Here is an 11974-nt window from a genome sequence, read left to right on the forward strand (position 1 = left end):
ATATCTTCACTGGGAGGATTGTTGTTATCTAAAGGTTATATACAAATTAAGTGCTTATCAAAAGACCAAGGTCTTCCTTCAACACACGATCAATATCCATAAATTCTTGGAATTCAATAAGGTATTTATGGTGTCCCACCTCGTGAAAAACTATACTACCTTCTAAATTCCATACCTTAGTCATGGTTGCTTTGAAAACCTCTTTATTGAGGTTCTTTTCCATTAGGATGAATATCAATAGATATTTGTGAGCTTTCATGTCTGCTCTTTTAGTATCATCTGCTGTAAAAGCTACCCCATCTTTCTCAGTCTCTGTTAGATTGAAGTTTGCCCACAAGCTCGCTAACTCTTCTGCCATGTTTGCTAGGTTGTTTGTTCAGAATCAAGTTTGATAATAACTTTAATTTCAGCTCCACTGCCTTACCCTTCAAGAGGAAAGGACACACCTTACCCATTAAGGAAAGACTATCTTTATCCTCCTTGAACTTTGAAGGAAGAATTTTTCTTTAATGAAAAGTTTTATTTTATTTTTATATTTATAATTTATTGTACGTATACTTATATATTAAAAAATAACATCAACAATTTTTCCAATGAGCCTAAATGTGTTATATAAACTAAATACTGTATAGCAATATTGTTACAAAATAATAATAATAATAAGAAAATTTATGGAAAACAATTTGTGTAGAATCTTCTTTATCGTGGACTCATCTTTTACTTTATTACTATGAAAGTGCAAAAGGTAGTGAGAGATAGGCCTGCAACCCGAGCAATCCGACCTAGATTTGAGCCCGATCCGACCCGACCCGGTATTCAAGTCAAGAAGCAAAGAACCGACCCGACCTGAGTCGGGTCAACCTGTCTGCCAGTTGAGTTAAAAGTTGAAACTCTCCATGCCCAAAACCATTTCTTTTTCCGGGACCTAAAGATTCAGATCAGCCAGCTTGTGATGAGTTTTTGGTTGCTTGGTGGACGAGGACTACGGCAGGTTGAATCGCGCGGCGTCGGGGAATGAATTTTTGGTTTCTTTTCCATATTTTCCCTCTGTTCGAAGCTGTGCTTGTTGCTTGTTGGAGTCGACGAATGGAGGATCGTTCGAACCGGCCAACCCATCTCGTCTCTAAAATCATCCGAACACTCAAACCGAGTGCTTTTCTTGCAGTCCACACCGAGAACAAAGATGGGTACAACCTAAACTCTATTGTTCATTTATTCTCCAATTCCTGTGCATTGATAAAATTCCTTGAAATTGACGAAGTTGATTCTTTTGTAGTTAGCAATGTCTTGATGGAGAAAGAACTCAAATATTGAGAGAATTTCCTCTCGCAACATACCCCATAATGCCGATTATAGGGAGTTGGTTTATGAACCCGTATCCAAACCACAACTAGACAAATAAGATTTATACAATCGAGGTCGATAAGGGCATTTTAGGAGGAGGAGAAGGTGACTCTATTTCCTCATACGGTGTGGCATAGGAATGAGACTAGGGGAGGGATGGCAATTTGAGATTTAGGGGGAGATTGTAGACGATTTGTGATTTGGGGAGTTTTAATCGGATCAAACCCGACAGTTAGCGGGTTTGACCCGCAAATTTGTTCAACCCGCTTTTATTGGTCTGGTCGGGTCGGGTCATACGGACGGTATGGGTTAACCACTTTTCTGCACAGCCCTAGTGAGAGATGATATATATATATATATATATATATATTATACGTCATCTCTCACTAATTAATTAAACTATTCTTTCTACTATATATAATTGAACCCTCGTAGCTTATCCCAATGATCCCTTTATTTATCCCAAATGATATAATTTGATAGACAATTATCACTTGAGTGGCAAAAAATGAAAAATAGAAAATGATACTTTACACAGTATTTGACAATTATCAACAAAAATAATTTTTCAAAATTTTAAACTCTTGAAATTTTTTATTTAATTTTGATTTGATAAAACATAAAGCATATATTGAAAAAAAAAATGATTTTTGTTTATATTTGTCAAATGATTAAGTAATAATGAGACAAAAAAAGTTAAAAATTAAAAATTAAAAAATATTTTAAATATTTATGACATTTAAATATTGAAATAAGATAGAAAGTTCTTGTTATCCAAATCAGGCATTAATATATATTTTAATCTATCCCCGACGCTTTTGTTGTTTTAGGATTAACTTATATATATATATATATAAATATATAATATTTAAAGTCGTAGCTTTCTGTAAATTTACATACGAAATAGAATAATTCTATGCAGGCCCAGTAGTAGTACTGATCAACTCATATGTGTCAGATTAATTTAGATCATGACAATATTGCATGCAAATTAATTAATTAAGTGGTAAGATCAATGAGAATAACAGTAGTACTATTATGAATAATATATGATTTGATCGATCATATATAGCGAGCATGTCCTGATCAAGATCACATTGTACGTAAAGATCAGAAGCTTTATACGTCGCCGTACGTACGTAAAAGGATACCATGCATGCATATTATAAATTTATATATATGCCATACGTACGTACGTACCAGCTTGCCAATTAATATTACAAGGTGCATGATATTAATAACTTATATATATATATATATATATATATATTTTGTGCATGATATTTTGAATAAGAATTAGTTAGTTTGAAAAATATAAATGGGAAATTCTCCGAATTTTTCACGATCAGTACTAGTACTAGAGTACTACCTCTCATGATATGAAATGCTCCTGCATGCATATATATATATATATATATATATATATATATATATATATATATATATATAAATGACAAAAAATATATATAAAGTTGTGATCTTTGGCAAATAAAGTCCAACTACTCTTTTTTTTTTTTTAATTAGATAAGAGTACGGTACCCTAATTTTATTGCTAAACTCTCACTTGTAGCGGATGAATACTATGATTACAACCTGATACTTGAGGGTTACCAAAACCCAAGCATGCAAAAGACACTAAAATTAATCAAAGAACCAAAAACAATTACAAAGACAAACCTAATAAAAGAATAAAAGGAGGCGGGCACCATTTGAAAGAAATTTAGCATTCCAACCCTCTAATCTGCTTCGAATTTTATTAACTAAATCATCAAAATGCCTCGTCAACAAACACCTAGAAATAATAGGGACTCCCAAATATGTAAAAGCTAATTTACATTCAATAAAACCTGTTAGGCGTAGGAGCATACGTCGCCTTGCCAACATAATTTTATTGGAGAAGATAATCGAAGATTTAGTCTTGTTGACAGCCTGACCCGACCAAGTTTCATAATCCTGCAAAATCTGCATTATAGCTCTTATAGAAGCTTTTCTCCTAGTAGAGAATATAACAATATCATCCGCATATAATAAATGAGAAATCACAGGGAAGCTCTTGGATGAAAAAAAGGCTGAATTTTTCTCATTGCAACCTGATGTTTGATCAATTGTAAGAGAGAATCTCTTCCACAATAACAAATAAATAAGGAGAGAGAGAATCCCCTTGTCGCAAGCCACGACCACCCTTAAAAAAGAACCTTTTATAATGCCATTCAGAACAATATAGTACTACGGGGTGGAGATGCATTGATTAATTAAACTACATATTGAAGGAGAAAATCCAAAGGATTCCAGTATATGAAGAAGGAAGCCTCAATCAATGCTATCATATGCCTTTGCCATATCAATTTTAAGCACTACATTTCCCCCACGGGTTGATTTATTGAGACCGTGGATTAATTCTTGAGTTATGCTAATATTCTCATAAATACTACGCCTTGGGATAAAAGCATCTTGTTCGGAAGAAATAATACGAACAAGCAACGGTGAGAAACGATTAACAAGGATTTTTCAACATACCTTATAAATGACCGAGCAAAGGCTAATAGGACGGAATTTATTAAAGCTCCCCGGGTTCTCAACTTTTGGAATAAGCACCAGGTAGGAAGCAGTGTAAAACCGAGGCAACATACCACCCCTAAAAAATTCAACCATAGCTTCAATAACATCTTTATTAACAATGTGCCAACAACACCTAAAATAACCCAAGTTGAAACCATCTGGCCCGAACAACTGTCCACAGGAATGGATCAAAGTGCATCATAAACCTCTTGAGATGATGGGATTTTATATAAAACAATATTTTCCTCTTCTGTGATAATGTGATGAACCAAAGCTCCTAAATCTGGGAGTGCTGTACACGGGCGAGCTTCCAAGAAATTGCAAAAATAATCAACTGCACCCGCATGGATTTGTTCAAGTGAACTAAGCATGGTCCCATCCCTAAGCCTCATTGTTTTGATTAGGAACCGATTTGTTTTACTCACAGCACAAAAGAAGCCAGAATTCCTCTCACCCTTGCAACCAAGTCTGTTTTGTTTGTTGAGCCAAGCGAGTTTCGTCCCTATCCATCCAAACCTATAACTCCAATTGGGAAGCCAACAAATTTGACCCCATATCAGCCGAGAAACCATCTTGCAATCTGGTTTCTAATCCTGAATACGAGCTTCCAATTCTGTAATAGATACTTGTGCCAATCCAAAGACTTGTTTATTCCAAACCTTCATTCAATGAAATTTTCATCTTCTTAAGCTTAGAAACCAATCTAAAAAGACTTGATCATCAGTACTAATATATATACATATATATGTATGTGTGTGTGTGTGTGTGTGTATATATATATATATATCGAGCTGCTACATGCATGATCTATCATGTGATGCGGCCAGGCCAATTGGACAACGTATAGTTTTATTAATTATGCGAAGTACTCGATCGAATTTAGCTAATTAAAGCTTTTGAACTAGCTAGAACGTCCTAATTCATATATACTATTAAATAAATATTTATGATAAACTATTTACGATGAGAATGATTATTTGTGACGAAAATATACAAATAAATAAAAAAGTAATTTTAACATAAAATAATTTATCATAAATAAACAATTTTCTTATAGTATATATAGTACTACTACTGCCTTTACACATGCAGCATGTTAAATGATTAATTATAAGTAGTCATTAGCATGCGTATTTTGTCTATATATACTCTATACATCTATCCATTAATTTTTAACGTCCTCGCGTGATATGTCCTATATATATATATATCATGTATGTGGCCACGGCCTATAAAATGATCAAATCCTAAAGCTAGCACTTTGTTATTTGCATATATGGGCGGAAATTAATGTTCCTATAGGAAGATTAACTTGGATAATTAGCACTATATATAGTGCAAGCCTTTTAATTAAAAGCATGATCATCAAGTCCTAATTAATGGATCATCCAACTATAATCATAAACTTGCATCATGATTTGCAGTAGTACTGGTCATGTATTTTATTTTATTTTTAGAAAAACAGACATTTGTGATTAATTTATTACAACTAAAAGATTATTTGCAATCAATTTTAACTACAAATAGTCATTTCGATAGAATTAACTGGTTGTAAATAAATAATTTTCTTATAGTGCAGCTTGAATCAGCATGATCGATCTTAATTATCATGATATATCTAGGACTTAAAAGATCAATAAAAGAACTTGAGCCCCAAACGTACTACGTACCTCGATCACGGAAATTAATTTTAATTTTTTTCAAGGAAATTATTTGCCGCCAAATTGATCAAATGAAGGCAAAGATCATCTTTATAATATGATCAACATCTCACACATCATATTATATATTTATAATGATCAGTACTTTTTAATTAGGTACGACGTAGGTAGTACTGTTAGGTTGGATCCGCTAATGATCCAAAACTTTTAACGTGTCGTCCACTGCTCATTTGAATATATATACAATATAGTAGTGTTAAACTACAATAATATTTTAGGTTAGATCATTTTTTTTTTTTTTTTGATGGAGGTTAGATCATCTATATTAATACAGTATTAATACCATCCAAATTGTTATATATATATATATATATATATATATATATATATATGCATGCATGGGTACTGGTGGGCGCGCGGGAGGGGATCGGGCATATTTAATGGATACGTACGTACGACTTAAGAGTTTCTAGGGTACTTTTGTTCATGAATTCTTCCAAAATCAGATGCCTGCCTTAGCTAAACTAGCTAGCTGGCGTTGATGATCGATCTTGATCTACATGATATTGCATTCGGTACTTGTACTGGGAACATTATGATCATCATAACTGAGTAGATATATGCAATATATATAACTCGAGAGACTCTTATTGCTAGCTAGGTGATTCTCATGAGCTTTACTCATGATCATCAAACAATAACATTCAGCAGATTAATCTGCATGCGTGTATATATATATATAATATATACACACACGTATCGATATAACTTGTGAAGTTTTAAGATAAACCAAACTTGGAGGAGGAGACGAGGAAAGAGCTCTATACCTCTCCCTTCTCTCTAAAACTTTCTCCACAGATCTGGCTAGAGGGGGTGGGAGCTTCGGCTCCCTCCCTCCCTCCCTCCTCTTCTGTGTAGTATTTTGTTTTGTATACTTTTAGGCGAAATAAGAAAAAATCGCAGATCTGGGTCTTCTCGCCGCCCACAAGCCAGCACGCGCCCAGTCGCCGATCTTCAAGACCACCGAATGTGGCACCAAAAGGAGCGGCAAGTAACCTGCACGCGCGGGTTGAAGTTCCGGCGTCGTTCAGCACGTGGCTTTTACGCATCACCAGGGAGCCCTTTGCCAACGCCACGCACGGCAGTTCTGGAGCTTGTGAGTCCGGGATCTCCAAAATCGACCGTTGGTTCTCTTCCCAGTGTGGCGCGTGCACGCACCACAGCAGCCTCTGTGCACTGCTGTGACAGGTGAACCCTATCCTGCTTAGTCAAGATAGGGGGCTCAGTAACCTCTGTCGTGGACAGAAGTGGTATTTCTGTAAGACCTAGGTTTTTAGAGATTTACCGTCTGGACTAGACTATATAAGTCACGAAAGTGTAATGGGAAGCTACTAACGATTATAATTGACTTATTTTTTAAGTCAACTTTATAAGTCCTCTCTTAATAAAAGGTTATCATCCGTTTTATATAAAAAATAAAAAAATAAATAAAAAAGAAGAAGATAAACCAGACTTGTTTTCCCTTAGCTCGGCAGGATGCATGCATGCTAGATTGAGCAGAACTTAACTTTATTATAAATTTAGTACTATTACTTAAAAATTGGCCATGCATAGATCACCTGACGTTGCTGCATGCCTAGTGCGAGGGCCACCAAGAGGATGATGTCTCTCAGCATTAATTACATGATCATTCTAGCTAGGTAGGTCGACGAACATGGTAAAACTCCGCACGATGACATGATCCAACAATATTGTATGTAGGGTTTGCTAGATTTTTTACCGTATATATTGATCTGAGCTCAGAGATCATAAGAGTTCTTTAAACGTTAATAGTTAATCCTTTTTTTTTTTATTGAAGTAGTACGGTACTTCAGTGTTTATTCTCTCAGTATATAGATCATGTACATCTATATTCTATATATATTGCCTGACAGATCAAAGAACAAACAATATGCATGTGTCTTCGATAAAACAGAGTTTGAGCGTTTTCTATCTCTAGAATTAATGGATGACGAGCAAGAGAGGTTGCTGCCAATTGCAAACGTGGGTCGGATAATGAAGCAAATTCTTCCCGCAACTGCAAAGATTTCCAAGAAAGCCAAGCAAACCTTGCAAGAGTGTTCGACAGAGTTTATTAGTTTTGTCACAGCCGAGGCATCCGACAAGTGTCACAAGGAGAATCGCAAGACTGTGAATGGGGATGATATCTGTTGGGCTCTGAGTACTCTAGGGTTTGATAACTATTCTGAGGCCATGGTGCGGTACTTAAATAAATACAGGGAGGCTGAAAGGCAGAAACCAGACCTAAACAAAGCTGGCAGCAGTAATCCTGATCAAGACAAGCAGCAGCTTGAAGAATCAAACAACGGAAATGACCAACTTGGGAAGCAAAATAATGAAGATCCAAGCTCTTAATTTCTCCGTTGGAGTTTAGATCGATTTATTGACAAGTAAGACCAGTACTCATGATCTTCATCAGAACCATGTTGAGCTCGATCTACTCTATGAATAAGATCACTGGAAACAGAGGTTCAAGCTATGTGGATGTGATCGATCATTTGTGAAAGATTGAATCTTTCTTCAATATATAGTTAAGTAGCTAGTCTTGAGGTAAATTTACATCTGTGATCTGCTCGATCCACTTAAATTATCTTTCGTCTTCCATATTTCCCTTTTTTTTTTTTCTCTTTTGTTCATGAAAGGAGGAATTGAGGGAACTTCTGTAGAAGGGTGATCATTAAATATGTGTGTGTGTGTGTACACGTAGTCTGTCTTGCACTTAATTTGCAGTTTACATATGAAAGATCTTGATCATGTGACCATGGTAATTAGCTTATATATATGTTGAAGGTGACCATGCATGCATGCTATGCATGTAGATTTATATGAATCTTTGATCCTATCTTGGGATCAAGGAAAAACTTGTGTTTTCTCAACTGTACAATGTTTACAAAGGCCGTTGCCTTTCCTTTTTTTCTAATCAAATTATAATTTATCAGTTTGGCCGACAATATGCAAGAAGTCATGAGTACTAGTGTTAGTTTATGGCAGTTCTAGTACTATTGGACCAGCCTTGTATACCATTAATTAGTCATGATCAGTGTAAGTATATCGATCGTTAATTTCATGGTGTTTCACTAAGAAAGTTCGAGATTTAGGAACTATTTTTTTTTTTTTTTCCCTAAGAAAACAAATTCATAGATAAAGTAAGTGGTTACATGATACTAGATTCAATGAGGTGAGAGTCCCTAATATTCATCCAAAAACAAACAAATGCAACACAAGTGGACCAAAAAAAGAGGGATCCGGAGCCAAAAATCGGCTCCCACCCATTTCCCACTAAGAGAAAGCCGCTGGAAGCGGTTTTAGTATAGTCTGATAAACAGACTATACGCCTGCAACTAAAAGTCATAGTGAATCGATGTGTGCTGCATCTTGTTTGTCTGGACTGGCTGTATGAGACTTTCACGACCACTTTATCTTGATCATCGGTTAGGGAAAATAGGAACATAGGAACGTAGCAACCAGAGGATGCGTCGATACGCCGGCATAGGACCTTCACTGTCTGTGGAGGCGCATGTGGTTCAAGCAACACTCTAGGAAATAATTAGGGGGTGGTCAAATCTGAGAGATCCGAAGTCACAGATCCTGGTGGTGTCGTGCGTGACAGTGGCAAACTCTCCCTGGCGCGGCGGCGCGTGAAACTCACGGGCGGTATGAACCACGCGTGAGACTCACGCACCACTCTTTTGATCAGTTTTCTTCAGCCACCTGATAGATTGCCTGTTGGAGAGTCTACTGGCCAGGCAAGTGGTAGTTGTAAGAGGCCGGTAGGCAGTAGATTGGTGCATCTTAGTGCTGCGGATGGAAAACGATGGAAAAATTGGAAGAAAACACTATAGACAGCTCCGACATTGGCCGGACAGGAGGAGGGAAGGAGAAGCCGAAGCTCCAACTCCGCTCTGGGCAGAGGAAGTGGAAGGATGGCCGAAAGTTGGGTAGAGAGAAAAATACCTCTCGAGAGAAAGGTAACTTGACTTGCATAGAGACCAAAAATGGATTGCTTGTGAGATTTAGGAACTAATTATATATGCCGATGCAGTATTAATTTCCAGATAGAATAATTTCAAAAACCTCAAATATTTAGTTAAGATATTAATAGGGCGCTGCTACAACAACCGATGTATCTTCCCGTTTTCGATTCCCACTTGACATGGAATACGTTGCTTTTTTTTTTTCTTTTAATGCCTCATTTACAGCTTCTTCCTGCCTGGATGAAAAAACACCCCCCAAACCCCTCCTCGAAAGATCTCGTCCAGCACAAGAGACCCATTTCTGACATTCTTAGTTGCAGCTCTCCTCCGTCCGACCTTAGATTTATTTCCTTCTCTCCTCTGTTATTTTTGGATTTTGCATGGTCTATTTGGATGTGTAGAAAGTGGAGAAAAAAAAAAACTTTGAACTGAAGCAATCATGAATAGATCCAACAGAGTACATTCCTTTCTCATTATTTGCAGCACTTCAGACTTCGCCTATAGCAGCAAACAAGGCTGGCTCCATTCCACCTAACAAAAAGAAAAAGACCAAAAAAAGCAGAGAAAAAAGCAAGGAAGTGGTGGGTCTGACTCCATTATACCTCCATTCTTTGTCTTCACTCGATCATGTTTGTCTATTGAGTTTTTCATGCTTTGTTGATGATCAGCTTTGTTCTATGGGATTGGGGAATATTTATATTATCCTAGAATTAGAATCAGACATTACTTAGTCATGTAAAACCGAAGGATTTCAAAGAGAATTATGATGAAGATTGACGGCATCGAATCAAGTTCTTTAACATTAGCAAAATTATTGATTAGTTCATAATCTTAAATTAGCTTTTTAAGTCCTAATCACAACTTTGTTGATGATACTTTCTCATGAACTAGTTGGTGGAAACTGTGTTTTTGAGATGCAGGGAGAGGGGAGGGAGAAGAAGGCAGCGTGAAGGTGGGTTTTATGAACTGTGTTTTCGAGATGCAGGGAGAGAGGAGGGAGAAGAAGGTAGAGATCAATTTTTGAGAAAAAGGGAGATGCAATCATGGCATTTTTTATTCTATTAAGTCAGCCACCTGGATGCCACATCAAGCGAAAAGTGCAAGCGGAAAGCTCTAGAGGTGGGGCTAGCTTTTTCCATATTAATAATATTGTATAATGGTTTCCTTGATTGAATGATTTCGGATAAATGTTGTACACTACTTCTAAGCCGGTGTAGCATTGCGCCAGATCGACCATAGATTTACGGTATCAAGCTTCATTTTAAGTTATAACCTACTCGCATGCAGAACAACATTACTTATTGTTGAGCTCAAACTACATTGTACACACTGCGATATTAATTAATTATGAGAAATTAATCAATGTTCCGCTACAATTATTGCACCCGTTTTCCAGGGAGGAGCTAGGGCAATCGCTCGTGATCATGGGTTATCCGTCAAAGTTCTATGCGGCTAGCACTTTCTTCGTAGATCATGACTAATATTATATTGTAGGGTAAGGCTATTATGCCGGCCAGCATTTACCGATGGGCGTGCTGCCCAAGCTTCTTTTTTTTTTTTTTCTTTTTTTTCTTTTCATATTTTTTTAATATATTTAAATATTTTTTTTAAAAATAAAAAAACTACACCAATACACTTAAAATCACTTCCTTAACCACTAAGTAAAATTAAAAAATTAAAAAAAAAATGACAGGAGGTCAACTAGAACAGTCAAACGTGGAGGGCATAAAAGCTTTTCCCTATTTAGTATCAAAGCTACCTAGCTAGCTAGCTAAAAACATCCACTTTCAAGGATAATCCTAATTACAAGGATGTCAGGGTTTTGAATGGACATGAGGATGTTGATACTAATCCATGTAGACCAGCAAAGCTTATAATATTTCCATATAGAATTACCATTGATATATAATCAAGTTGTTGGGTGGGAATTCCTTGGATATAAACTATTATATGAAGACTTGCTTGTTTATTTAACTTGTCGAAAATGTGAACAAGCTATGTTAAGTTTAAACATTATCAAGAATTTTCAATCCATTAGGAGCAGTTTAGCTAGCTAGGCACCTAGAACTCATGCACATAGATAGGAGGACTTTATATGCAGACTGTTTAAAAGTACCCATGCATGCATAAACACAACGGATTTAAAGACTCCTTTGGTATTCATCCCTAGCTATAAATATAAGAATTCAGCAGGTTCTGGTCAGGTTGTGTTAGCTAAACCTGAAGCTTTGACCCGCAGGATGCACAGAACTTGTTTCAGCCCGGCCACCAGATGAATACTTGAAGAGGTACCAAACACGTGCTTAGGGTTTGCATCAACTTCAGCAAGCAAGGAGAGAGAGAGAGAGAGAGAGAGAGAGAGACTACATATATAAG

General features: G+C 36.4%; 1 protein-coding gene across 1 annotated transcript; it reads left to right on the forward strand.

The window, feature by feature from the left end:
* Positions 1-7568: 7568 nt before the first annotated feature.
* LOC121262212 (nuclear transcription factor Y subunit B-4-like) lies at positions 7569-7979 on the forward strand. Its single transcript, XM_041164608.1, has one exon. The coding sequence runs from the start codon at positions 7569-7571 to the stop codon at positions 7977-7979; it is 411 nt and encodes a 136-aa protein (XP_041020542.1).
* Positions 7980-11974: the final 3995 nt, after the last annotated feature.

This window comes from Juglans microcarpa x Juglans regia, chromosome 4S (genome assembly GCF_004785595.1).
Source record: "Juglans microcarpa x Juglans regia isolate MS1-56 chromosome 4S, Jm3101_v1.0, whole genome shotgun sequence".
Lineage (NCBI taxonomy): Eukaryota > Viridiplantae > Streptophyta > Magnoliopsida > Fagales > Juglandaceae > Juglans > Juglans microcarpa x Juglans regia.

Bases quoted from the DNA above. Each gene is read 5' to 3' on its own strand.
- LOC121262212 (XM_041164608.1), top strand. From the start codon at position 7,569: ATGGATGACGAGCAAGAGAGGTTGCTGCCAATTGCAAACGTGGGTCGG.